This window comes from Aspergillus karnatakaensis, assembly GCF_047715665.1.
Source record: "Aspergillus karnatakaensis strain CBS 102800 unplaced genomic scaffold BJY04scaffold_40, whole genome shotgun sequence".
Classification (NCBI taxonomy): domain Eukaryota; kingdom Fungi; phylum Ascomycota; class Eurotiomycetes; order Eurotiales; family Aspergillaceae; genus Aspergillus; species Aspergillus karnatakaensis.
The window spans coordinates 22,979-49,519 of NW_027395752.1; the positions used below are offsets into that span (position 1 = coordinate 22,979).

Sequence of the window (26,541 nt, forward strand, 5' to 3'; positions counted from 1 at the left end):
CAGTAAATACTACGCTGTAGTCCTTGGTGGGTAAGGTAAAATTCATTGGATCATGAAGAGATAGAACAACCAAGAGGAAAGTTCATTAACAGCAACAGCCGGCTCTTACGCGAAAGGCTGTTTGGCTGCGGCTAAGATACAATTTCAAGTCACAAGGCTAACCCTAACCTAGATCCAGACAGACTTATGCAACAGCAACAGCCCACCGTTGGACTAGATCAAAAGAGGACGCTGCTAGGGACGTTGGAGTAGTTGTATAGGGCCAATGGCAGAACTGTTCCTGGCCACGCCGGAGACTACGGTCGTTAGGGCTTGTTTAATTTCAGCCGCTGTCGATCTTGGCTAATTTGATGTTATTCAGCCCCCAACACCACCGGAATATAGTATGATTGGAGTCTCGAGAACGTCGAGATTTGGTATACAGTCTGCGCGAGTCGTACTGCGTGCATACCTGCATTAGGTCGTCAATTGGAGGTGCCCGATATCCCGCTGAAACGCTCCACGCGCACACCGAGATGACTGTAGCCCGACGGGGCATTTGATGCAGTAATACTTGCATCAGGAACAATGGCATGGCATGTATATCGGGACTGTATGCCGACAGAGTATATAACCTACCGCGCCATTCTGCTCGGTCAGAGGGAATCTTGATAAGCATCCATTCATTCATTCTTTGACACAGTCTGTCATTACTCACATTCATTTACATTTCTTTTCTTCCGTCCCAAAAATGGTGACATTCTCATCCATCACCACAGCACTTACTGCTGTCGGTGTTGGACTACTGCTCTCCACACCTGGAGCCCTAGCCACCCCCGGCTACCGCAAATCCGCAAGCCCAGGGTACCGCAGCAGCGCCGATGTCTGCCCTGAGCGATGCAGCGTTGCCGGTTCCAACACGGGCAACTGGTCCGTGTATCCCAACTTCAAGCAGATCAAGCACTGCAAAGAGACCGTCTTTTACGACTTCTCCCTGTACGACCCCGTCGATGATACCGGCACGAACCACAAGGTCCACGCCTGTTCATCCTACGGTCCTGACTTTGCGCAGCTCCCGCCGTCTGAGTCAGGCATGCGCATTGCCTCTGCCTCAGCTGCCAAGCCGATTGAGGTTGAATTCGAGATGGGCTGGTGGGAAGAAGGGTACGGGCTTGCCAGTTCGGGGCTGCGCTCTCTCGTTAAGCAGCTCCGGACATACGTGGATAACGGCCATGGAGCAACCACGGATAGGCCATTCATTCTTTATGGCAGATCCGGTCGTGCCTCTATTGGTCTGTATATCGGACAAGGCCTGCTGAATGAGGGATTCAGCGGCGAGTCGAACTCTGCGCTCAAGATCTTTCAGGATAATCTGGAGGACTTGAACGTGACAACGCCCAGTTTGGCCATGCAGCTGTGCGGACCCGGGAAACAGTACGATGGCACGCATATCTTTGGTATCATGACGACGAGTAACGGCACTTTCACGCCAATTCAGGAGGCGATTCAATCCTGGGCCAATGCCACCTGCCTTGATTTTAATGGGTCGCGGAAATTCACTGCGCCTGCTACCTTCACCACGCCACTTCTCCATGGTAATCGCACAATCACAAGAACGAACTCGACGGCTCTGGATAGACGAACCCTCCATGCTCGCGCTGAATGCACTACCGTGCAAGTCGAATCCGGCAACGGCTGCGCCGAGCTCGCCACAAAGTGCGGTATCTCAGGCGCCGACTTCACCAAATACAATCCCGGCGAGAACTTCTGCGCCACGCTGCAACCAAAACAACACGTTTGTTGTTCCGCCGGCGAGCTCCCTGATTTCCGTCCTGATCCCAATCCCGATGGAACATGTTTTACGCACCAGGTTACCGAAGTCGATAACTGCGCGAGTCTCGCCGCAGAGTACAGCCTTACCCTCGATGACCTGGAGAAGTTCAATGCCAGAACCTGGGGCTGGAACGGATGCCAGCTCCTATTCAAAGACACCATCATGTGTTTGAGTAGTGGTACTCCCCCGTTCCCAGCACCAATCGCCAACGCCGTGTGCGGCCCTCAAAAGCCTGGATCAAAACCACCCGCTGCTGGCGATGATACTGACATCTCGGAGATGAATCCGTGTCCTCTAAACGCCTGCTGCAATATCTGGGGCCAGTGTGGTATCACTAAGGACTTTTGTATCGACACGAACACCGGCGCCCCTGGAACCGCGGAACCAGGTTCCTACGGCTGTATCTCGAACTGTGGTCTTGACGTCGTGAAAGGCGACGGAACAGGCGCTATCACTATTGGCTACTACGAAGGGTACTGTCTGAGCAGAGAGTGTCTGTATCAAGATGCCACGCAAATCGATACCTCCGCCCACACGCACATCCATTTCGGATTCGGCACGTTAACCCCCGACTACGACGTCGAGGTCGGCGATATCCTGTCAACGTATCAATTCAACGAATTCAAGCGTCTCTCGGGCGTCAAACGAATCCTCTCATTCGGCGGCTGGGACTTCTCCAATAGCGACGCGACATACCCTATCTTCCGGACCGGAGTCCGTCCCGAGAACCGACTTGTGATGGCGAAGAAAATCGCCGACTTCATTAAACTCCATGATCTTGACGGAGTCGATATCGATTGGGAATACCCCGGTGCGCCGGATCTCCCTGAGTACGACCCCGGTACGGCGGAGGAAGGCCCGAATTATCTTGCATTTCTGGTGATTTTGAAGAATATGCTTCCTGGGAAGTCGGTGTCGATTGCGGCGCCGTCCTCGTACTGGTATTTGAAGCAGTTTCCGATTGCGGAGATTGGGAGGATTGTGGATTATATTGTTTATATGACCTATGATTTGCATGGGCAGTGGGATGCGCATAATAGTAACTCGCAAGAGGGCTGTGATACGGGTAACTGTCTTCGGAGTCAGGTGAATCTGACGGAAACAAGACAGTCGCTTGCGATGATCACCAAGGCGGGTGTGCCGGGGAGGAAGGTGGTTGTTGGGGTCACCTCGTATGGCCGGTCGTTCAAGATGGCGGAGGCTGGATGTTGGTGAGTTTCTTTCGTTCTGTTCCTGCTTTCCATGCCCGTCTTGCCGTCCGATATATCTCTGCAAGGTAGTTGGAAGCACAGAAAGACTGACTGACCTTCTCTCCAGGGGCCCGGAATGTCTCTTCACCGGTGATCGCCTGAACTCGAACGCCAAAAAAGGCAAATGTACTGGCACGGCAGGGTATCTTGCTGACGCCGAGATCGAGGAGATTCTGGCAGACCCGAGCAGAGTTGTGGCCAAGTTCGTTGACAGCAGTAGTAACAGCGACATCCTGGTATACGACGACAACGAGTGGGTCGGCTACATGAGCCCTGCTACCAAGAGGACTCGGGCAAAGATGTATAGTGCTTGGGGTCTAGGCGGAACAACCGATTGGGCCACTGATCTACAGACATATCATGAAGTCCCTGCTCCAGCACTCAGCTGGGCTTCATTCAAGTCAATGGCGTTGGCAGGGGAGGATCCAAAGGCGGATCACTCGCGAAATGGCAACTGGACGGACTTTAACTGTGAAGACCCAATGATCGTTGACGCAACGTGGTACTATCCAGATGAGCGATGGCAGACTCTTGGGGCGGATGCTGCATGGGCTGACGTGCTCCGGATCTGGAGAGACACCGACTCCAAGAGGCCGGGTATCAGCTTCATGCAATCGGTTTCGACTACTTTGCATATGGGAGCTCAGGCCAACTGCGGCGAACTGGTCTCCGAGAGCTGTATCACTTTGGACTGTCCTGCCGGTGCAAACGGCGAGACATCAGGACCTGCGGCGCAACTAATCTGGAATTCCCTAGTCTTCATCCACAAGATGCACGCAGACTACCACGACGCTCTCTTTGATGTTGCCGCCCTGACCAGCTTTACCCTCGATGACATGGAGAATACATTCGCGCCTGTGCCCACAGCCGACGACAACACCTGGCTCAGGGTCCTACTTAACCTAATCACCATCGGAACGCTGTCCGCCGGCGCGCCCTTCTTCAACTCAATCCTCAAGCCCATGCCGTGGTTCACTCGGAACCCTCAAATCTGGCAAAACAGCAAAGAAATCACCCTGATGATCGTCGGGCAGACAGCAACCATGGCCAAAGACCTCCTACCCACAAACTCACCCCCCTGGTCGCCCGAAGCCCAGGACCAATTCTCCCACTACATGGGTCAAGTCATCAACGGCTGGGCAAACATCACCTCCCTATCTCTAGAGGAACTCTTCAGCGGAAACGACGAACCACTGAAGATCCTGCAGGACAGCATGCAAAACGGCAAACTCATCGAGGGCGCCTTTGCAGGCGAGCCCGACGACTCCGGCAACGCAAAGAACGAACTCCGCGCTAACATCCAAAAATCCTTCTATGGCTTCTCCATCCCCGCTCTCTGGCAGGCGTCACAGGCTTACCCCTTTATCCTTGACTCCGGTCATGGATGCGATGAAAGGCAGCTGAGCCAGTATCTCGAGGACGCCACGATGGATTCTACAGGTGCCTGTATTGACGGGCGCCAGTACTACCTCGTGCACCCGAAGGGCGAATCTCGGGTGCTAAAATGCGCGTCTAGCAGCACGTATCCAGGCTGCAACGAGATCTACGTCGATAACAAATTCTCTGCCCTTCCGGGTATGGTTTCGCTGACGGGCAGTGACTGGGGCAGCATCACGCGCGAGGACATTGTGCGCGCGGCTGTCCGAACGTGGATCCACAACGGTAGGGAGAATGGCGCCGCGGTCGTCGACGCAACGGATCCATCCAGCGCCGAGAGCCTAATGGACGTTGATATCACGACGCCAGGCTTTATCCGTCTACCCATCTGCAGTGCCGAGCGGGCGTTCACCTCCTGGGACGAAACAAGCAAAGGGTCGAGCCCTAACTTCCCCTGCGACCTGCAGCAGGGCAAGAACGAATGCGGAGAGACGTCTTTTGAGAATCAGACTACCGATGGATCCCCGCTTGTCGAGGACTGCCTGCAGATTATCCGCAATATCGAGGAGGATCCGACGACGGGGTGGACGACGCAGGTTGTTGGGCAGCGGCACCGAACCATTGGTGTGGCGGGAACTTGTGCCTTTGGGGTCGAGGCGACTCGGACAGATGGGAATGTGAACTTCCAGGTTGGCGGGCAGGATATGATTGATATTATCAATGATGCGGTGGCGCAGTTTGCGTGGAATGACAAAATTGGCGCCAGGGGGGACATGCAGTGTAATGGCAATGTCAAGTCCCAGGCTGTGCGATGGGGGATCTATCATACCTAGTTGCGATCGGTTGCTATTTGTCTTATATCTGATGGAACTAGCTACTCGTAGCTGGTACATATCTGATAACAGCTACTTGTATTCGAGAATTGCAGCTTACTACATTGTCATACTTAGGAACCCTCGGTTCCACATTCAGCCCATGGTCCTCCGCCAGGAAGATGCAAGTAAAACAACCAGCAGTCAACCGTACACCGATACCGCTACAGACGCCTGGTTAGTGGATTGGGGTTAGGTTTGCGCCGGGGCTGCTCTCGTCGCGACTCACCGGGGATACCCAGTCCACACGAGGGGAGACAAGACACCAAGCACATATCACAACAGCAGGACTGTTTTGACATCAGCAGATCCGGTAAGACTGGCAGAAAAAGAAAGAGTGGCGGGGTGTGGACAAGGGTAGTGATTACCTAGCTAATGCAGCCACACAAGATGAAAACAAAGAAATGACATAGATAGACAGCCCATTGAGATGGGCATGCATGGCTGCAGCAACCCCTCTTATTACAAAAGAAAGCTACACTCGTTCTTTGCCTGTTTGTTGCTTCCCAATCTCCCCACTGCCCAACATCAACACCATGTCTGCAACCAAATCTACAATCAATCAGCTAGCGATCAAGCCTATTTTCGATGCTCTCGAGCCACGAGAGAAGCTTTATGCCCATTGGCTCGCCCGAGCCGCATGGCATGGGAGTAGAATTGTCATGCCTCAGATCTCAGCCGAAAGCACCGAGATTTTCGATCTGATCCTCGAGCTCCATCGCGCTTGCGGCGGGGATTGGGAGTCTCTGATCGCGAGATGCGGCATAACAAAAGAGGAGTTGGATTCCTTTCTGGAATATGCGGCAGTCTTCCTCTGCAATTTAAGGAATTACTATGTCAGTAGCAGCGAGACAGCCACCCGCAAGTCATCGACTATGTACACAATCTAATTCCTCACAGGGAGAGGGAGACCAGAAATTCGTGCCCGAGCTGAGTGCCGAAGCTCTGAGAAGAATTGCGGGCATCACGCCATCAACAAAGGCGCGACTGGAGAGGATCATCGAGCCTTTGTTGTCGGTCCCTCCATTCAACCTCGGATACCCTGGTGAGAAGGCACAGTCTGCCTACTATTCTGGCACCGAACCCATTTCCAAGGACGAGATTGATAGGATCTCGGACATCATGAGAAAGCACTCCATCGGGCCTGAAAATACTCGAGTATGCAAGCAGTTGCGTGACGGGAAGCCACTTTATTATCTGCTGCAAGCTTCCGCAGAGGTCACAGATCCAACAGAGCTGGAAGGTGATATCCTTCTTGTTAATGGCGATCATGCCAGCGAGTTGTCCGAGATATGCCTTGCCTTGAGTCACGCAAGGCAGTACGCAAACAACGAGAAACAGGAGAGGACCTTGAACAAGTACATCGAGGCCTTCCGCACCGGCAGCCTGGATGCCTTTCAAGAGTCTCAAAAGATCTGGGTCACAGATATCGCTGCAAGAGTGGAAAACATGATCGGATTCATCGAGGCGTACCGGGATCCCGCTGGGATCAGATCCGAGTGGGAAGCCATGGTAGGAATTGCTGACCCTGATGAAACAGCAAGACTCAAGCGCTTTGTGAATAGCTCCACGGCAATTATTCAACAGCTTCCGTGGGCTGTGGAAGGAATCAACAATGGCAAGGGCCCCTTTGAGAAGAGTCTCTTCGAGGCCCCGGACTTCACCAGCGTTCACGCGCTTGCAGTCTGCGGCAGCATCGTCTTTGAGGCTGCCAATCTTCCCAACGCAAGTTTCTTTAGTAGTTTCTGAGGTATGGTGACTGATAGTTGTCTGTAGTACGAATATATCCGAGAAACCTGCGGGTTTAGGAACATTGTGCTGGCAAACCGCCTCAGCGCCAACAATAACCCTCGCCTGCCTTGCCCTTGGGTCGACCCCTCTGAGCTGACGCAGTTCAAGCGGACTACCCACATTGTGCGATTCCTCACAACGACCATTCACGAGTTGATAGGACACGGAACGGGGAAGCTCTTCAGCGAAACTTCGCCCGGGGTGTACAACTTCGACAAGCAGAGTCCCCCCATAAGCCCCTTGACCAACGGCCCAGTGTCTAGTCACTACACCCCCGGCCAAAAATGGTCAAGCACCTTTCGCGAGCTCTCAGGAACGGTTGAGGAACGCCGCGCCATCTTGGTGTCGGAGTACCCCATGGATAACAAGGAGATATTGGAGATTTTTGGATATATCGATGAAAGTGAAATCACTGCTGATGAGCGTGAGTGATTCCGGTTCTGATGGGGAGATATCCATAGCATCGGCTCAAGGATAGCTTACGTTTGGCCATTCTACTAGCCCTCTACACCACGTACCTGAACATCGGCGTTGACGGCCTCCAAGCCCTCGAACACTATAACGTCGAGACCAAGACCTGGGGCCAGGTACACCATCAGGTAAGAACCATTCACCCCGTCATTCGAGTCCCTTCTATACGGGACCTAATTCCAGAATCCCTTCTAGGCCCATTACTCCATCCTCAAGCACCTTCTCCAGTCCAGCTCCGGCGTGATCCGCATCGACCACGACCGCGATGCCTCCAGATTTACCGTCCGCGTCGACAGCACCAGATGTCACTCCGACGGAAAGCCTGTGCTAGGCGACTACCTCTGTCGCCTGCACATCTGGCGATGCACGGCGGATGTATCCGCCTGCAAGGAGTGGTACGAGCCGCTGTGCCAGGTCGAGGACGTGTACGAGGAGTGGAGGCAGATTGTGTGCCCGAAGCCGAAGCCGCGGTGGAGGTTTGTGCAGCCCAATCCGGTTGTTACAGGGGGTGAAGAGGTGGTGTCGGTGAAGGTGTACGAGGAGACGAATGAGGGGATCATTCAGCCGTGGGTGGAGAGGGGGGTGTAAGAGGCAATTGATGGATTTTGGTTCTGTCATTTTGATTCGTACGTATCCTGTGGAAGCATGGGAGAGAGGGAGAGAGAGGGTGAGGGCTCTGTCACTGTTGTATAGCTGGTAAGCATATACAACCAAGTAGTACAGCAGGGCTGACGAGCATCGGCGCGCGATATCTTTTCCATTCTAAGCCTAGTCTTACTGGCGTTACACAGCGTATCTGACACTGAAATTCCCACCTATAAGTCCGGCCGCTCTCTTCCTCTAAATAAGCCCTTCTGTGCCCATTCTTTGCATCAACCACAAATGGGCAAACGAATCGCCGGTCCTCTCGACGGCCGAAGGAAGGCGTCCCGGTGTTTTGCCTGCGCTGGACGGCACATCAAGGTCTTTGAAGTCCTCCATGAACTGAATGTAATGAATGCATCTGACTTGTGTCCAGTGTGAGGGCGGACATCCCTGTACGCACTGTAGTCGCCGGAAGCAGGCCTGTGTACCGCAGAACCGAGACAGCAATCCCATGGTTACTTTTGTTAGTCAGGAGCAGCAGGGCGAGATTCGACGACAAAGTGATGGTTCGCAGACTGAGGCCAGGGCTACCGCTCTTAAGAGTTTGGTGGGTTTGCCCGAGGGCAGTCCCAGGACTTCCGGGTCGCTGTTTCTCGACTGCTTTGTGGTATTCATGCAAACCATGGCGACCTTTACTAAGGAGTTCCCGTCCGTCCGTTCCGACCTTCTGGTTTTGATGACAACCAGTCCGATCCTCGACAATGCCATCCGGGCAATCGGTGCGCTGACAGCTAGCCGACAGGGGGCTGTAAGCATTCGAGGCAGAGTTCTCCATCCACGAGTCGCAGCTATACAATGCTATCAGAGAGCCATCAGTGCCTTAAGGGTTGCACTGTTAGACAGAGGGCTTGTGCGAGGAGACGACGTTCTCTGGGCGACATTCCTTCTCGGTGTATTCGAGGTACTCACTCATCATCCCAGCTTATCATAGTCGACATGCTGAAGCATTCTACCCAGTTGCACTCCGACTGCTCAGGCGAAGGCTACGTGTCCCACGTCTTCCACGGCACATCAGCACTTCTCCAGCTCACAGGGCCGAGCAGCTCAATGACCCCGCTCCGACGAGCATTCTATGACATTTTCCGCGTTGTTGAGGCCAGTCGCGCCCTGCCTCACTGCGAGTCTACCATCCTAACGGAGCCGACCTGGCTTCGATTCCAGCAGATGCAGCAGGAGAGCAGGGATTACTGGGATCCATTAGACGAGATCTCGACCTTGATGATAGACGCTTCTACCTTCATCCTACGGTAGGTGCACCCCCGAAGCTTGATTTCACCGCGCATGCTCCCCTCACACCTTTGCGAATACCTAGAGCTCGCGAGACCACTTCTCGGATTTTCGCAGCGAACCGAGATACAAATCCATCAGTCTTGTCCCTTGCAATGGAAGGCCTCAAGATTCAGCAAACCATCTATCACTGGCATGACCAAACCCTCGCTCATCGCTCGCAAGGCCATCCCTCAACGAATATCGACCTCGCGCTCCTAGAATACCACGCTCTCCTCCTCTTTATCCTAAGTGACTCTAGGGCATTTCCCAACTGTATTTACCCCCCAGGTCCGCGCTTGACCCCGGCCGAGACCCGTGACCACGTTACTGCGATTCTCGACCTCTGCGCACGGATCTTACAGCTCCGGTCTGCGCCTGGCATCTTACTCTGCTTTCCGCTACTGATCGCCGGGTCGCAGATTCCGGTGCAGGATCAGAGAGCTCGGGTTCTTTGTCTTGTTCATCGGGTGTTGTGTAGTGGATTTGGATCGGCGAAGCGTGTTCGTGAAACTCTTATGCAGTGTTGGTCTGTGTGCGATGCAGAGGAACATGTCCGACAGAGGTGTGTTGCAGGAGTATAAATTCGAGGTTCATAGCGAAGTGTTATACGGGTATCTTGTGAGGCAAATCCATTGCGTGTATACTTTCTGTTTTCATCCACTACCATAGTCTCCTGGTATGCATTATGAACCTATTCTAACTAAACATATGAATAAAAGAGCCAACGACCGATACTTTGGGAAAGAAATAAATCAACCTAACTGGGTTGACACCGAGCGAACCTTGCTAGCCCTAACCGAAAGCCTAAAAATTCATTGAGCACCACGTCCACATACCTGCTCAACGGACTTCAACCGGAGTACTATGGAGGAGCTATGTTTGTCACCTACCTTTGAGGGAAATCTCCATAGCTGCAGTGGGGAAAATAATGCTAAATTACATGAGCGTGGTCCACGTCATCGCGATGTCAGTCCACATCCGTCCACCCTTCAACACTGGAGGTATTATTTCAGAGTGCAGTATGAACTTGTTTTAGCTTCATTCGCTGAAATTGTTATATTGTACATAAGCCTCCTGGTGGTGTTTAGAAGCAAGTCTATTTCCCCGAGTTCGTCTTCCGCTTCTTATTCGCCCGCTTGGGATGCAATTCCTCCGCATATTTCTTGAAGAAATCCGTCGGCTCCAGCGGATGCTTCCCCGTGACATCATGGAACGCATTCGTCGAGATGTAATTCGTCTTGCCGGCACGGACGAGCGAGAAGTACTCCAGCAGGTACGCGATCTCGCCGTCGGAGCTTCCTGCCTCGTCTTTGAGGACCGTCTTTGCTTCCTCCCTACGACGCAGTTAGTATCTATCGTCAAGGATCAAAGGAGAAAGAGAGTGGGACGTACTCTGAAATATCCTCAAACTGCAACTCCGCACCCAGCGCCTGGCTTGCGGCTGTGGCGAGCTCTTCACCCGCAGTCAGCTGCGGGCCCGTAAGAACCATGAGCTGGCCCCGGTGCTGGTCGCTGAAGCCGTGCTTGCCTTGTCCGGTGAGCACATGTGCAATGACTTCGACGGCGTCGCCGAGACCCATTGGCGCGAATTTGTGGTCTTTGCCGATGGGGAGAGGGAGTTTGCCTTCTTCTTGTGCTTGGTGGGTGTAGAGGAGGAGGTGCTCGGCGTAGAACCCGCGACTTTAACCACAGTATAACATGTCAGCGACTCGTTCATAACAAAGGGCTCAGAATTAAGAAAGCATACCGAATAATAACAGGAGAATGCCCCGTCTCCGTTGAGGCATCACCCTTGGCATTCAGGACTAGAGTCTCGAGATCGATGACCGATCGGAGGAGTGGCTGCTCATCGCGCTCGGCAAGATCGCAGCCCGCAGAGGAGATGAAGCAGACGTTGGGGATGTTGGCTTCCTTGGTCGCCTTGATGAGTTCGGCTGTGATGTCGAATGCATCTTTATGGCCCGGTGGGAGAATGCAGATTGCATCGGCGCCGGCCTCTTTCAGTGTTGAGGCAACATCTTCCACCTTGCCTGGTTTGTGCTCGACGATGTTAACACCGAGGTCTTTGAGCTCTTTAATTGAGGCGGCATCTGGGGTGAGGGTCAGGCCGGTGATTGACTTGATGGTCTTTTTGAAATTGGAGTCGGTGAGGATGCGTTTGGCGACTTCGGCGCCGGTGTGGCTTTCGATGGCGTTGATGACGAGGTTGCGCGACATTTTGGATGATGTTATTGTTGTTGGATTGCTTGTAGGTGCTGGTTATGGGTCTTGATATATAGGTAAGGTCGTGGTGCGTGCGTCATTCTGATCTCAACCACATGCAGCCCACAAAGGTTCTACTAATTCAGATCTACCTATGACGATTGACATGATCGATCGACAATAGCAAGGCTTGTAAATCTCGGGACCTGCCATGTTCAAGTAAGGGTTGTCGATCCTCGCCCTATATCGTAGAACACCTTGACAGGCCAATGATTGCACTATTCTCGATTCCAGCCATAATCAAAGCTCAGGAATAGCTTGCTGACATCCTAAGATGACTGGCCTGACTTTACCTCTTACTTTTCCTATATAATAGGGTTTTATTGCTCACCTCTTTAATGGGTTCCTATCCTAACTATCTAACTATCTACCTATACCCGTCCAGTATTTGGCGTCTGGCACCTATAATGTAGTAACAGAAATAGCAAGATGTATATCTGGTCCATAACATAACCCCTCTCCGGCATCCTTCAAATCCATTCCGACCCCGCCATTCCCTCCTGCCTCTCTCGAACTGCAATGTGTCCTTTCCATTATTCAAGAAAGCCCAGTGCTCTGTGTTCAAATTGTGCTCCGTGCCCGCGCGCGACAAACGCCGTTCCAGATTGGGTAGTCCGGCTGCAGGCCCGTATTAGAGGCTGTGCGTTAAGGAAATGTAGCCGATGGCGTGAGCTGTTTAGCTCATCTTGTCTGTAGGTACGGCCGAGACCACATGCAGTGTCTGACGAACCTTAATATGCAGAACATCTTGTGGTGGAGCTACACCTGCCTATAACCTACAGGCAGCCCTACTGTCAGTGGTTCCGCAGGAGCTCAGCCCTGACATACACGTGCAAATAAATCCACAATATATTGTCAACCGGAGCTTTACCGTGCAGGGGTATCATCTATGGAGTGCAGTTCATACGGAGGTGAGCCGTAGTCTCCTTGGAGAAACTGGCTTATTCCGCGCTCAATGCCCGACGACTCAAGGATGCGGTCTCATGATGCGGAGACTCTTTGTACAGCCTAGTACATTCCTTAGGGGAAAGAGACATAAATTGATCCTGCCTGCCTGCTTGTTCCAGCCCAGCATACCTTGGGGCCATCATGTTCATCGCGATGAGGAATCGCAGCGTCAGCATGTTGGGCCTCGTTCTCGCTCTACTGGGCATTGACGTAGCATATAGTGCTGCGACACAGTCCTACAATTGGAAGAATGTTGTCACTGGAGTTTCGTACCCTCGGACAAGCCTACCAGCGCGCACACATCTAATTGAGCAGGTGGCGGTGGCTTCGTCCCTGGCATTGTCTTCAACCCATCTGAGCAGGGCCTGGCCTATGCCCGCACTGATATCGGCGGCGCATACCGTTTGAATGCAGATGATACATGGACGCCACTGACAGACTTCGTGGGAGATAGCGACTGGTTTCACACCCTCTGCTCATACAATATGCTATATAACTTTTTAACACGTGGTACAGGAACCAATGGGGCATCGATGCACTTGCAACAGACCCGGTCGACACAAACCGGCTGTATCTCGCGGTCGGCATGTACACCAACGAGTGGGATCCAAACAACGGGGCCATCCTGCGCTCAACGGATAAAGGTGAGACGTGGACGGAGACCGCATTGCCGTTCAAAGTCGGTGGAAACATGCCTGGCCGTGGAATGGGCGAGGTGAGCCAATCAATCCTTCTTAGAGTACGCATGGCTCACTGCATGGATCTATCAGAGGCTCGTGGTCGACCCCAATGACAACAGAATCCTCTTCTTCGGCGCCAGGAGCGGTAACGGGCTCTGGAAAAGCACTGATTACGGCGCCACCTGGGCAAAGGTTACTTCTTTTACTTGGCCTGGAACTTATGTTCAAGACCCCAGCTCTTCTTACACCGCTGATATTGTGGGCCTTGCTTGGGTTACGTTTGACTCTACCTCTGGACAGTCAGGGTCTCCAACGCCCAGGATCTTTGTTGGTTAGTGACTCGGCCTGACATATTTGCTCAATACTGACGACAGGAGCAGGCGTTGCAGATACCGGCCGATCTGTTTTCGTGTCCGAGAATGCCGGCGCTACCTGTGAGGCTTCAAGACAGCCGCTGATACGGAGAACTCAAGCTGACCAGAACAGGGAGCTGGGTATCCGGCGAGCCCCAGTACGGCTTTCTCCCCCACAGAGGTGTTTTGTCTCCATCGGAGCAGACGTTGTACATCTCCTACTCGAACGGTGCTGGTCCATACGACGGGACAAACGGCACAGTACACAAGTATGACATCTCATCCGGAACATGGACCGACATCAGTCCAACGCCCCATGATGACGCTTACTACGGCTACGGCGGTCTCTCCGTTGACCTGCAGGTGCCTGGAACCGTCATGGTCGCAACTCTAAACTCCTGGTGGCCAGACGCGATTATCTGGCGCAGCGTGGACTCCGGCTCAACCTGGTCGCCAATCTGGGAGTGGAACGGTTACCCAAATATCAACTACTACTACGACTATGATGTCGCCAACGCTCCCTGGCTTGAAGCCGAGACCATCCCTAACGAATTCCCCGTGCGGGTGGGATGGATGATTGAATCTCTATCCATCGACCCCTTTGATTCCGACCACTGGCTCTACGGGACAGGCGCAACAATCTATGGCGGCCATGACCTGACTAACTGGGATTCAATCCACGAAGTAACTCTGGAATCCCTCGCGGTCGGCATCGAGGAAATGGCCGTGCAAGCCCTCATCGTTCCCCCCGGCGGATCGCTCTTGTCAGCTGTCTACGACGAAGGAGGCTTCTTCCACTCCGATCTCGATACCCCTCCCTCTACAAAATACCGCACTCCCACATTCAGCGGAACAAATGGCCTCGACTACGCAGGCAACAGGCCTTCCAATATCGTTCGCTCAGGCACTTCAGCCTCCGGCACAGATCCCAACCTCGCCCTGTCCAGCGATTTCGGACGGACCTGGTCCGCAAACTATGCTGCTTCTTCAAGCACAGGAACCGGCCATGTCGCCTTCTCCGCTGACGCCGATACTATCATCCTGATGTCGAATACCCAAGGTGCCCTCAGATCCCAGCACCAGAGCACACTAACCTCCGTATCAAGTCTCCCATCCGGTGCCGTAATCGCCTCTGACAAGAGAGACAACGCATACTTCTACGGCGGATCCGGAGGAAGCATCTACGTCTCCAGCAACACCGGGTCCTCATTCACCCAGACAGCAACACTCGGCTCTAGCTCCGCAGTTAACGGCATCCGCGCCCACCCCTCCATCGCCGGAGACGTCTGGGCCTCAACAGACACCGGGCTGTGGCATTCAACCAACCACGGCGCATCCTTCACGCGCGTCTCAAGCAGCGTTACAGAGGGCTGGAGCTTCGGGCTCGGAGCGCCATCTCCTTCTGGCTCCTACGCCGTCATCTACGGCTTCTTCACGGTGGATGGGGTAACCGGCCTCTTCAAGTCCGAAGACGAGGCAGCATCATGGGCTCAAATCTCCGATGCAGAGCACGGGTTTGGCGCTGCGTCGGCGAACGTCGTGAATGCGGATACGGAAGAGTATGGGCGTGTTTACGTGGGTACGAACGGACGGGGGGTATTCTACGGTGATCCTTCTGGGCCTGCACCGACGTCTTCTGCTACGTCGACGCGTACAACTTTGACTTCTACGACTAGAACGTCGAGCACAAGTACGAGTACGTCCTCACAGACAACGACAACGACAACGACGAGGACAACGACGAGGACAACGACGAGGACAACGACAACTACAACGGCAACAACGACGACTTCGGGCAGCAATCCCACGGCCACTGCCACGCCGTACGGGCAGTGTGGTGGGAGAGGGTATACCGGCCCAACGGCATGCCCTAGCGGGTGGACATGCACGTATTCCAACGAATTCTACTCGCAATGTAAGTCTTTCCGTTCCTGATTTTTCCAGTATACTGGCGTATCTAACTCACTCATTCCCATGAACAGGTCTGCAGGCGTAGATCGATTGGACCATGACTTTGGTAGGATTGGGATAGGGCACGGTACCATAGCAGCCTTATGCATGTATCACGCATTATTTGCCATTCTGTCCCTCTCGATGAGAATGCACAATGCACGATGTGAGAGCTCTCGTTGCGTATTGTTCCGCTGCAGGTGTGGTGGATATCATGCCAAATTACCTATGGAATTCAGTTTCCCAGCCTTGGAGGGCCATCTTCTTTCTTGTCCCTGTAGCTCCCACCCGAAAGCCGAATCTGCAAGATTTGAGACACCCTGCAGACGCCCGTAGAGCCTGACTCATAAAGTGCCAGTCTAGTGCTGGGAAGAGGTGTCTATAGCTGACGCAACGCAATACTTCAATACTTTTGGCCACACGATATTGTTGAACAATTGGGCGAAGTGCAAGACAAACCCCCATCTACACTTTCTTTTTTCAAGGTATGTTTGGTTTTCGTGCGGTTTGCGATCCTACATTCAGGATTGGGGAAGGTATCGGGCCTAGGTAGATACGATCAGGTGTACGCTCGGTGGTATATATATTAAGCCATAATCCTGGATAGATTCCAGCGTGTATACAAGCATTACTATAAGCAATCCGAAAAGTTGCGCTGAAAGATCCAAGGAATAGGTAGGTATGGATCCTAGTTTGGACATCGATCCCTCAATCCATGCTGCCATGCTGCAACCTACGACAGCGTCTGAACGATCAACCGCACCGCATCAACGATGATAATATCAAGCCCTGCTTCCGCCTGGGTCTATCACAAGCGATACATAAACTGTTAGCTAATTCCAGAACCGCAAAGCTACTAGAACCACGAGGGAATAAAAACGAACCTTAGCACAAGCAGGCACATCGTTCAGCGCCCCGTAACTCCCGACCACGAGTCCGCGCTGCTTTACAACACCAATAAGCTTTGGCGCGAATACGAACGGCTCAGACGCCACGATGATCCCGTCGAGATTCCACCTTTTTGCAAATGCAATCGCCTCTTGTAGACTCGATGCGCGGGTATCGCCGGTGGGGCCGTTGCCGGAGTCATTAAGGAAGAGGATTGGGAAGAGGTCCTGCTTTAGCGAGAGCAGGATGCATATCTCTGGGTTGAAGGAGGAGAGGATTATGGGTCTTTGTCTGGAGGACGGGTGGGAGAGGATCATAGAGAGGATCGTGTCGACGAAAGTGTTTATTTCGATGGCGATGGGGTCGGAGGACCAGTCGGATGCGGCTTCAAAGAACATGGGATATTCTATCAGGGTTGGAATGTGAGTAGGATGTACTTGGGGGGTCAGACGAGCTTACTGATTTCGATGTTCAGCGGGATCGAGTCTGGTGTTTGGGAGAGGATATCAATTAGCGTGAGGAATGGTCCGTGGATACAGCTTCCTCGGGTATTTCCCTTGAAGCCCTTCTGCTTGAACTCGAAGGTGTAGTTGAGTTGCTCGAGGAGGTGGATGGGGCGGTGGGTGTGGTTTTGGTCGAGGGAGTATGAGCGTTGCCTGGTGGGGTTGCGTCGGGACTGGGAGTTGCTGATGTGCATGAACTGGGGGTAGTTAGATAATATCCGCTCTGTAGATAAGGCTGCGTACCTGTTCGAGGGTGAGGTTGTGCACCCATGTGTCTGTGCCTGTCTCGCTGACAAGGTAGTCGTGATAGACGACGGGGACGTGGTCTTTGGTTAGCTGTACGTCTGGGTGGGGGTCAGTTCACCCCGTGGGAGTGGAAAGGGGCTCCTACCCAGCTGCTGAGCGTTAGTCAGTGTGTAGACATGGGAGTGCGATATCGCCTCACCTCTACGCAGTCTGCACCCAGATTTATGGCTGTTAAGAATGACTGGAGCCGGTCAGTATGGTGCGCAGGGCGGCATGCCATCATGCAAAGCGCGTACCTGCATCGTGTTCTCCCCAATTGCCAACCGCTGCGAGCTCTTGATGTTCTGGCCGGACCCTATCCAGTCTATTAGAACCGCCGCTAGACAGTGGTAGCGACATACCTCGGTGTCCAACAATCTTAGTCCGTCCACCATCATTCCAGAGAGCGTTGCGAGCCGGTACAGAGAGAGAAAAATGGGGACGCACAAATGGCCGCACAATAAGCAGGCTGAATGTGAGCGTTCCAAGTATCCCAAAGTCCGCTGGCGAGCATATAGGAATCGTGTAGTCACGCACCAGACTCTCCCGCGTTGGCCCAAGGTCATGTCTGAGGTTGCCGAGCAATGCAACAGCGCTGCCAATGTGCTGCTTTGCCTCGCGGAAGAGTCTGAAGGCCACTTTGGCGGTGTTGGGATTGCTGGTGCGGAATTTCCAAGGCTTGTTTGTTGGGTCTTCTAGGATCGGGAGATCCACAGTGTGTGATGGGCTCTGTTCGTTGAGCAACGAGATCTCGACATGCAGTCCGACCTGCGAGTGCAAGCTCGTTTGAAAGAGAGAGATAAATGGCGTCTTCTTTGTGTTGTCCAGAGATCCTTGGTTTATTAGGATCACGCTTTCGCTCCTGGCCACAGTGAGGTTCTTGCATGTATCACGAGGGAGGGGTGAGACTGAGGGCAACGTTTCCTCTGTACAATTATGCAATGTCAGCTCTTTTAGCTTTCGCGACAAGGTGATGTGGCCCCTGAACGCGGAATGGTCTATAGCAGTCCAGCCGGAGCTATCTAGAGTCGCGGGATCGGCACCAGCGTCGAGAAGGGCGTCAACAATTGGTATATGGCCCTCAGACGAAGCGACGATTAGGGGTGTCCAGCCACACGTCTGGAAGATCTTTGTACTGGCGCCGCATTCCAGAAGTTGTTTTACTATCTCCACCTCGCCAGCCCTTGCGGCGATATACAAGGCAGTTTCCCCATACACCTTTTGCTGATTCACATCCAAGTCGGTGGCGAGGAGCTGTAGGAGTATTGTCGGATTGGCGGATAAGGCAGTGAATAACAGTGACTTTGATGCAATCTTCCAACTGTCACCTTTGAGGCACTGATTCTTGGCCAGAAAGTCGAGCAGACGATCTGCTACCCCTTCAAAGCCGGAAGCTATTGCGAGGCTAAGAGGGCTAGTGCTCAGCTCATCTTGTTGCAAGATAAATTCCGACAAGGTACATCTGTTAGTGGAGCTTTCGTCCTGGGTTTGTTGGAGAAGGAGCTCGCATAGATCTGAGAGCCCGTACTGCGCCACGTAGTAGATCAGATGACGCTGGGAAACAGGGTCCGCCTCTAGGAGGGAGTGGTCAGCTCCGCTAAACTTGGTTAAAAGTCGCCGGAAAAGTTGGGAGCCAGAATCAGTCCCCTGTTGGAGTGAGGCTAGGTGGGACGACTGAGCGAGGGTCCTGTGCTGGCCAACTTTGACAATCTATCTGACCAGAAGCAGGGGCAGGATGTTGTGTGCGACGAACTCTGCGCCCAGATCCGCCTGCAAGAAGGCGACAAGCCATTCTGTGCAGTTTACGGCCTCATGGATCGCCGAAAGCTGCATCAGCATCAGAACAAGATTCTTCAGGTCGGAGCTGCTTTCCAGCTCCTCTTCCTTATACCTTCGTACAGGTGGTTCCAATGATCGTGCGTCGTCTGTTTGTATTGCTCTGTATAGGGCATCAGAGTCCCTCACATCGTAGTATGATTGCTGGAAGCAATGGCTCAGGATCATGGAACGTTCCGAGGTGAAACAACTGCCAGACAAGACGTCTGTAATTCTTGTGATGGCCGTCTGCACTCGCTTCATCTCTGTTATAGCTGTTGTCTGGCATGAGAATTGAGCATCTGCCAGCTGACGCGAGATGTCATCGAGTTGAGTTCCAGGGGTCACCCGGCTGAGTTTCCGCAGCAGTCGTCTGAAGCCCTGCGCATTTACCGTCCCATACCACCGCAGTCTTTCGAGTGCGGCGAGCCAGTGATGAAATGCCCTCAGATGGATCTGCAGCTCTTTGGCGTCCCCTTGCTCCCAGTCGACATGGTCAAGAAGGACGTAACTGAGAGACAGCCTGGAGACCTCGTCCAAGGCAGTGGAATATACCTTGTTGTAGAAGACCTCCACATGGCCAATACTACGAGCGATGTCGTCTATAACATCTAAGCAACCGAGTCTCAATAAATGGCTGAAGCCGTATGGTAGTGCGGTGTACGTACCGTCGAGGGATCTGGAATTCTTGACTAGCTTAATCCGCTGCTTCAGGCCTTGATAGTCGAGATAGTGGGCAGCCCACAGTGGGAGCTGTTGCTTGTGGAAGCTCTTTCCAAACTTCATCTCCTTGCTGCGAAAAGAGGTGGCTAGAGGAGAAGAAGTCAGATCCCTTTTTGACCCCAGCTTATCTGCAGCCTAGCCCAACCCCGTATCCACCAATCCATCCTCGTCCAATGGATTCTTTGTCCGGTAGATAGCCAGCTGCGACAATCGCTGTCTAGTCAGCGATAAGGACAAAGAAGACACGGACACGCCATGCTGCTCGAGCACAAAGGACGAGCCTAAGCTCCCCCTGCTCGAGGAAGACATCCAGGAAGAGCCTTAACATTTTCATCGGCCTCGAAACCAAGAGTCCAGCTACTCAACTTCCCTCACCTTTCAGCTCAGCCGCTTTGCGAGACATGGGGCGCGCATTCAGATAGTATACTTCCCCATGCGGCCCCGGAGAGCGTATAGCACGCTCCTCCTCAATCAACGAACTGTCAATGGTTGAGTATATGCCCCCACCGACCAGGAGTAAAGATTATAGACTCTGGTTCTCGCCGTGTTCGCGCGGAACGCTGCTCAATTGGTCTGCGACTCGGCGGGAAGATCTCTTAGCCACGATAAGCTTCTGACTGAAGAGTACTACGCCACTCGATCTTCTACAGATTCTTCTATAGCTTCCATCCTCTCGGCCTTTGAACCAGTCGAAATGAGTCACTGTTGACCACTTTCGATGCTGCGGGATTAGCTGGTAGATCGAACTCGAAAGTGAGTCACGAACCTCAGCATAAATAGAGACAACCATCCACCACCAAGCCGTAGAACAATCCATCAATAAATCCAAAATGGCACAAGGCAATCATCTCTCATACTTCCGAGTCCCCAAGACCCAAGAAGGCCTCTCTCGCTCAGCACAGCAATATAAAACCCTCCGCCTGCAAGCCCTCCAGCAGTCTCCACTCTCCTTCTCCGCTACCTACGCCTCCGAATCTGCTCTCCCAGATGAATACTGGACATCTCGTCTCTCCAGCACTGAGAGCGAGACATTCATCTGCGGCTCAAGAAACGACAACTCGGTCGGGCAATCCGTCGAATGGGTCGCTCAATTGACCCTCCTCGGCCCCAGAACAAAAGAACAATGGACTCCTCAGCCTGCAAGCTCCGATACCGACGACACCGATGACGAGGAGAGATGGCAGCTTCTAGGCCTTTACAACCTCCCTGACTATCGTGGCAAGGGAATCGCCAAGGCGCTTTGTCTGAATGCACTGAAATATCTCGCGGAGGAACGGGCCGGGGCGAGGAATGTGGTTGTTCGACTCATGGTCAAGGGAACGATGCCTGAAGTTGTGCTGTTCTATGAAAAACTGGGCTTCGAGACCGTAGGCAGGTGCTCTCTTGCTGATGCCCTTGTTGCAAATGGAGAGCGCCATATGCTGCCGGAAGACTGGCGGACGCAGGACAGGCTGACTGCGAGGGGTGGGTATGTGATGATTAAAAGAATTACTAGAAATAGATAAATGTATAAGTGGTATGAAACAAGAACAAATGCTCTCAGCGCCGGTTTATATCATGGAAAAGGCTTGTATACGTGTAGCCCCGAGTACTGAACTCATGAGCCGGAGAACCCTCACATCAAAACTAGACATCTATATCGCCCGACAGGTCCGTAATTAGCTCTATTTCTCCCACGTTGTCCAAGTTACTTGGGGTTTGGCGAGCTTACTCTTTTTTTGTATCGAAAGGCTGACTCGACGACACGGACAGGCGACTTGGGAACCTTCCCAGCCGGAAACAAGGCCGGCTGGAGAGAAGAATCCAAGAGGCTGGGACGGTGCAATTTCGCCTACGCACGCATGGTGCTCCAACTAACGACCTAGCTGCGCCCGCTAGCAGGGGTCTTGCAAGCTAGGGACTCATCGCGTGCGCGAACAGCGGCAACCCAGATAATGACCCGAAGGAAAGGGGGTTCCAAAACCCTCGAGGCTCGAGCAGCTCTCAGAAGTTCAGATTGTAAGGAGAGCGAGCCCTGCGCGGTCCCCCGTTCAATACTCTTACCTTCTGGCTGTCCGACAAGCCGTGGATGGCTACCGGGGCTCAATCTACCTATAGTTACAGTAAGCTGCCATCACCAACAGGCCGAGTGAACGTGTTTGAAACTCATGCAGGAATATATGCAGTACATAACCCGATTGTCTCACCAATACAATTCTCTCCGTACCTTGTATCCCAGGTACCCAGCCCCCAGAATAAAGGAGTTTCACCTCTGCACCAGGGTCGGACCGCCTGGATATCGGACGCTAGTCCGTAGTATCACTTGTCAACCATTCAAAATCATCTGAGTACCGTTAACATGACTCGCTAGTATTGATACGACATATGCGACCAGGATGCTGATCCCGCACCTGTCGCAGTTTGAGTAGCCACACCAGCTGTGCCCAGGGGGCTCTGTGCGCGCCTTTCCGTACCTGCGTGCTCGGACGTTCCTGTCAATCATTGTCGACCTTCTGATCCGGATATAACACCCTGCTGCTCCGCTGTCTGCCTCGAGCGTCCGTGACAGACAAGGTACGTCAGGTAAATATAATGTCGGATGCTAGCTTTGTCGAGCTACGGCTGTTATCGGCCAAGTGCCCTTCGAACACTGACTGGAGATGCGCGGCTCTCTTGTCGCGAGGAGACCGGTGTGAGGAGCAGATACCGGAGGACCATGCTGCGAAGATACTGGGGCTCCATGACGAACTTCACGATACCAACACAGTCGACAGCCCGAGTACACTCCGAGCTTCCGTTCTGGAAACACTCGCCAGCCTGTGCCTCTGCGAGGGGCATAACGAGGATGAAGATATAACAGCTGCTGTGGTCCAGTGGGATGGAGAACTCAGGTCTCGATCCCAACCTGCGGCGCCACAGACCCCAATTGCGAAGTACGATGCAGAAGAAAAGATAATCGAATTCGTCAGCTACACCGGCAGGAAATACAGGATCGACCCCGAAAACCCGACCGACATCGACGATAATATCAGAAAAATACTCGGCGGGAGGATCGCGAAGGAAGACGAAACGGTCAGCTACTTGTACGTCTTCAGCCGGAAACAAGGCAACAAAGGCATTTACAAGGTCGGCTTGACCGAAAACCTTACGGCAAGAAGGAAGAGGCTTGAGCAATGTTACGGAGAGCTCGAACTGCATTGTTTCGTGGAATGCCCAAACATCAAGCTGTTTGAGCAACTGGTCCACGCTGAGCTCGTTCAGTACCGTCGCCAGCATCAGTGCAAAAACACAGGCTGTCAGAACAAAACCCACACTGAGTGGTTTGAGACGGAATTGCACGAGATCCTCGATACCGTCATGGCGTGGTCTCTGTACGCACGCCTGCTCCACCGGGTCGGGTTTTCTCTCGATGGAAACATCCAGCGCACGCCGGTTAAGCTTGAATCCCGCTCAAACAGATGGCGCAAGTGGGCGCTCGAAGAGAGCTTGCGCTGGATGGGCCAGGAACCAATCAAGGCTCCCGCCATATCCCGAGTCGGACCTCAAGGACCTCAAGGACCCTTGTTTGGGGGCCCCGGCATCAATGAGATACAGCCCAAGAAGGAACCGGATTCTGAGACCGATTCTACTGTATCGAGCCCAGGGAGCTTCGTGGACACGCCGGGCGCAACGCCAGACACTACTCCTCTTACCACTCCCGGCTCCTTTGATGGCAGATACGAAGACTACAGCCTGTCGCCGACGCCGGGTGAAAGGTATATTAAGTGCGAGTCAGCGAGCGTTAGTGGGGATGACGAGGACGACGGCCAAGATCGATCAGTCAAATCAGTCCAGAGGGCTTTGTTCAAGAGTTCCAAAAAGGAACGGCCTAGGATGAGAGGAAGAGAGCTTAGTTCTGAAGACCTGCAGAGCAGAGAGTCGACTCGCCGTATCGACCCAGAGGAATGTAAGCCTTCACCGGAGGAAATACACTCCAGGAGGCTGGTCGACCAGAAGGTGCGAAATATTCTACGAAGCAAGCCTCGTTCTCAAAACAAGGGTGTCATATACCTCACACCACAGCACAGGCAAACAGGGTCTCACAAGATCTACATCGGTAGCTCGGGATCCAAGGTCTCAGAGTGCTATGCGCAGGAGGAGCCATACTTCCGAGTCGAATGCACAGACAAACTGAGAGTTGAGAAACTCGTCCTGGCAGATTTCGGGGACCGAATGGCCGAAAACTTGTCATGCAATCTTGCCGGCTGCAATAAGAAGCATAAATACTGGATCAATGCTCCCGGGGAGGATATCAAGGCTAGTATTGAAGCGTGGACGGGGCTTATGAAGGGTGGATATGACATTGCCGATATTCCTGATGAAGACTTTTCGCGACACCCCGGCAGATGGACCGAATGGGCAAAAGAGGTGGCAGTGAAGAACAAGAACAGCGAATCGTTCAGGCACCCTGTGCGCACTGCTACCGACTTAGCCAAGCGAGGGATGCAACGGGTATCTACGTGGAGGGAGCTTGGTCGTAGGCTGACGAGGAAGAAGTCTGGGGAGTCAAAGGATACCAAATGAGGGTGATGATCGTTGTTCATACAGCGGCCCTGCTTAGCCAGGGCCAGAGGGTCAATCTAGATTCAGTATTGGATACTCCTCGCCATGTCAACCCAATATTCAAGTAGTCGTCTGCTTCCTTTCTAATACTCCAAGTCTCTGATACAAAGTGGTCTTTTCAGGAACCTCATATCAGCAAGGCATGGCAATAACACGAGCATCATGTATATGGCTGATCGCGATTTCTGATGACACAACTTGCAGGTACCCAATGACTACCTAATACAACCAAACGAGTGATTCCATCCTGGATTTTCATAACTCACAGGATTTCAGTATTCCCCCAACATTCCATTCTCGCCACTTGAACGACCGACTTCAATACCATCTACCCTTTAGATATCGGCATTCCACAGTGGCCTAGCCGAAAAAGCCCTAACACCACCCTCAAAGTCAACGCACTCTCCATCAGGGTGAGTCTCGGGATTAATCGTCACGACCGCATTGGCACAGTCCCGCTCGCTATAAGCTGTAATCTCCCAGCCGGCATTGGTCTCGGTGCTGCCACTGAGAAAGGTGACCTCGTCACCACCAGGCGCAGGGATAGTGAGCCAGTAGCAGTCATTAGCCTGGGCGCCAATGCCGTAGAGGAATCGACTGCAGCCTGCACTGGTGGCGAGCTGAAGGGTGGCCGTCAGGTCCGAGGGGACGGGGACAGGGGAGTCCTCCGGGATGGTGGTTACAGGGCCGGTGAGGTTGGAGAGGAGGTGTCCTTCGTAGTTGGCGATGTGTTCCTCTGCGGAGGGAGTGGAGTGTTAGTGTTCATGACAGTAGATGGAATTTCAGGGTATTCTGATCAGAATTGCAGGCGTACCGAGATTCAGGGAGGCATCGCGGCGGCCCGGGAAACAAGTGCACTCCAGGGCTCCGCCGTTCAAACTGCAGTTCTCGCAGCTGCCTGAGTAGCCGCTGCTGTTCAGGGTGTCAGTATGAAGCTTGTAAACCCCAGCGTGATATCTGATGTTTACCTTCCCCACTGCACCCTGTTAGCAGATGTTGTCTGAGTGCGGCCGGAATAGTTACCTCGAGCTGTCCGTTGTTGTTGCCGATTTTACCACCGAGGTAGACAGAGCTGGTGATGTCGCTTCCACTACCAGTAGGGCAGGTTCCGATCAACCAGACTCCGTTGAGAGAAAGATCAGAACACTCGCTGGAGAATCCCTGGGCAGCGGCAAAGGACGCGCCGGTGAGAGCGAGGAGGAGAGAAGAGTAGCCCATTGTGACAATTGAAGTAGAGTGAGTAAGTTGTCGCGAGAAGTGATTGTTGTCTGAGTGGTTTGTGTCCTGGGAGGTAGATCCATGGCCCTTTTATACCTCATTCTGACGCTACTGAGTGTTTCTGTAGCCGGAATGAACATGAGAAATTTTGGCAAATCAATCAGCTGTTAGAGTCAGGCCCCCAGGATATAGACTAAGAGGATCACCATCCATGCTTTTTCCTGCAGGGCCGGACATCGCGGCAGCGTCCGCATAGGCACAGAGGGGATTTATTGGCTGACAGACTGGCCATGCTACATCATCAGGTCAGGAACATGGGGCGAAACCGGATAAACCTCTGCGTGCTCAAGAGCTTCCTGGTAAAACACTTGTAATGCATGGAGGAGTGGCGCAGGTCTCGGATGTGGTCCGTTGTATTAGGCCATCTGGTTGTACGTACGTCTATGAGCAACTGCTCCGGTAATCCTGTAGCCTGCACACAGTACATTGTTACCCTATGGGCGACAACATTATCTATCGGCAGCCCAGGGACTATCGGGGTCAACCGAGGTCTAGACTGATGTGGTCCGATGTGGCTTTCATGACTGCTGCCAGACCCCCGGCAACAGATGAGTAGATGCGGGGTTTGTGAACGGATATCCAGACTACTATTTCACAATGGGGCGCCTGATCAATTGATCGTTTTGTACGCACTTCCTTGACTGTGTCAAGACTTCTACCACATGTGCAGGTTAACTGCGTTAGGTTTGAGTTCACTCACCCGCCGTAAGTAAGCTCGTCATTCCATATTGATACATCCTGAAGGTTGTGGATCATCGGCAGTGATCTCTTCTTAGCATTAGAATCT

At 53.0% G+C, this 26,541-nt stretch overlaps 10 protein-coding genes across 10 annotated transcripts; 6 read left to right on the top strand and 4 right to left on the bottom strand.

Moving 5' to 3' along the window:
* Positions 1-730: 730 nt before the first annotated feature.
* On the top strand, positions 731-5,273 carry BJY04DRAFT_229417 (uncharacterized protein; the record flags this gene model as incomplete). The annotated part of the gene is made up of 2 exons (XM_073719064.1): positions 731-3,024; positions 3,131-5,273. 2 exons carry the CDS (start codon positions 731-733, stop codon positions 5,271-5,273), a joined length of 4,437 nt encoding a protein of 1,478 aa, XP_073568887.1.
* Positions 5,274-5,974: 701 nt separating this feature from the next.
* Positions 5,975-8,162, top strand: BJY04DRAFT_208831 (peptidase family M49-domain-containing protein; the record flags this gene model as incomplete). Its single annotated transcript, XM_073714044.1, has 5 exons — positions 5,975-6,148; positions 6,213-7,037; positions 7,089-7,527; positions 7,605-7,702; positions 7,770-8,162. 5 exons carry the CDS (start codon positions 5,975-5,977, stop codon positions 8,160-8,162), a joined length of 1,929 nt encoding a protein of 642 aa, XP_073568888.1.
* A 679-nt stretch (positions 8,163-8,841) lies between these two features.
* On the top strand, positions 8,842-10,069 carry BJY04DRAFT_220441 (transcription factor domain-containing protein; the record flags this gene model as incomplete). The annotated part of the gene is made up of 4 exons (XM_073716875.1): positions 8,842-8,967; positions 9,025-9,120; positions 9,177-9,466; positions 9,532-10,069. The coding sequence occupies 4 exons, from the start codon at positions 8,842-8,844 to the stop codon at positions 10,067-10,069; spliced, it is 1,050 nt and encodes a 349-aa protein (XP_073568889.1).
* Positions 10,070-10,528: 459 nt separating this feature from the next.
* BJY04DRAFT_194188 (uncharacterized protein) lies at positions 10,529-11,742 on the bottom strand. Its single transcript, XM_073712028.1, has 3 exons — positions 11,236-11,742; positions 10,881-11,168; positions 10,529-10,822 (listed from the first exon to the last, which is right to left on the bottom strand). The coding sequence occupies exons 1-3, from the start codon at positions 11,703-11,705 to the stop codon at positions 10,585-10,587; spliced, it is 996 nt and encodes a 331-aa protein (XP_073568890.1). The 5' UTR covers positions 11,706-11,742; the 3' UTR covers positions 10,529-10,584.
* Positions 11,743-12,872: 1,130 nt separating this feature from the next.
* On the top strand, positions 12,873-15,666 carry BJY04DRAFT_229418 (Avicelase III; the record flags this gene model as incomplete). The annotated part of the gene is made up of 6 exons (XM_073719065.1): positions 12,873-12,918; positions 13,014-13,158; positions 13,215-13,413; positions 13,469-13,709; positions 13,759-13,812; positions 13,865-15,666. 6 exons carry the CDS (start codon positions 12,873-12,875, stop codon positions 15,664-15,666), a joined length of 2,487 nt encoding a protein of 828 aa, XP_073568891.1.
* Positions 15,667-16,414: 748 nt separating this feature from the next.
* Positions 16,415-19,958, bottom strand: BJY04DRAFT_220444 (Glycerophosphoryl diester phosphodiesterase family-domain-containing protein; the record flags this gene model as incomplete). Its single annotated transcript, XM_073716876.1, has 10 exons — positions 16,415-16,486; positions 16,566-16,975; positions 17,029-17,269; positions 17,316-17,416; positions 17,464-17,470; positions 17,518-17,559; positions 17,615-17,673; positions 17,720-19,004; positions 19,077-19,774; positions 19,841-19,958. The coding sequence occupies 10 exons, from the start codon at positions 19,956-19,958 to the stop codon at positions 16,415-16,417; spliced, it is 3,033 nt and encodes a 1,010-aa protein (XP_073568892.1).
* Positions 19,959-20,324: 366 nt separating this feature from the next.
* Positions 20,325-20,785, bottom strand: BJY04DRAFT_194191 (uncharacterized protein). The gene has a single exon (XM_073712029.1). It carries the CDS (start codon positions 20,710-20,712, stop codon positions 20,419-20,421), a length of 294 nt encoding a protein of 97 aa, XP_073568893.1. The 5' UTR covers positions 20,713-20,785; the 3' UTR covers positions 20,325-20,418.
* BJY04DRAFT_220445 (GNAT family N-acetyltransferase) lies at positions 20,726-21,557 on the top strand (the record flags this gene model as incomplete). The annotated part of the gene is made up of 2 exons (XM_073716877.1): positions 20,726-21,363; positions 21,410-21,557. The coding sequence occupies 2 exons, from the start codon at positions 20,726-20,728 to the stop codon at positions 21,555-21,557; spliced, it is 786 nt and encodes a 261-aa protein (XP_073568894.1).
* Positions 21,558-22,466: 909 nt separating this feature from the next.
* BJY04DRAFT_220446 (GIY-YIG nuclease family protein) lies at positions 22,467-24,437 on the top strand (the record flags this gene model as incomplete). The annotated part of the gene is made up of 1 exon (XM_073716878.1): positions 22,467-24,437. One exon carries the CDS (start codon positions 22,467-22,469, stop codon positions 24,435-24,437), a length of 1,971 nt encoding a protein of 656 aa, XP_073568895.1.
* A 187-nt stretch (positions 24,438-24,624) lies between these two features.
* BJY04DRAFT_102091 (CVNH domain-containing protein) lies at positions 24,625-26,036 on the bottom strand. Its single transcript, XM_073707946.1, has 4 exons — positions 25,500-26,036; positions 25,445-25,452; positions 25,291-25,388; positions 24,625-25,212 (listed from the first exon to the last, which is right to left on the bottom strand). The coding sequence occupies exons 1-4, from the start codon at positions 25,692-25,694 to the stop codon at positions 24,812-24,814; spliced, it is 702 nt and encodes a 233-aa protein (XP_073568896.1). The 5' UTR covers positions 25,695-26,036; the 3' UTR covers positions 24,625-24,811.
* Between the last annotated feature and the right edge of the window lie 505 nt (positions 26,037-26,541).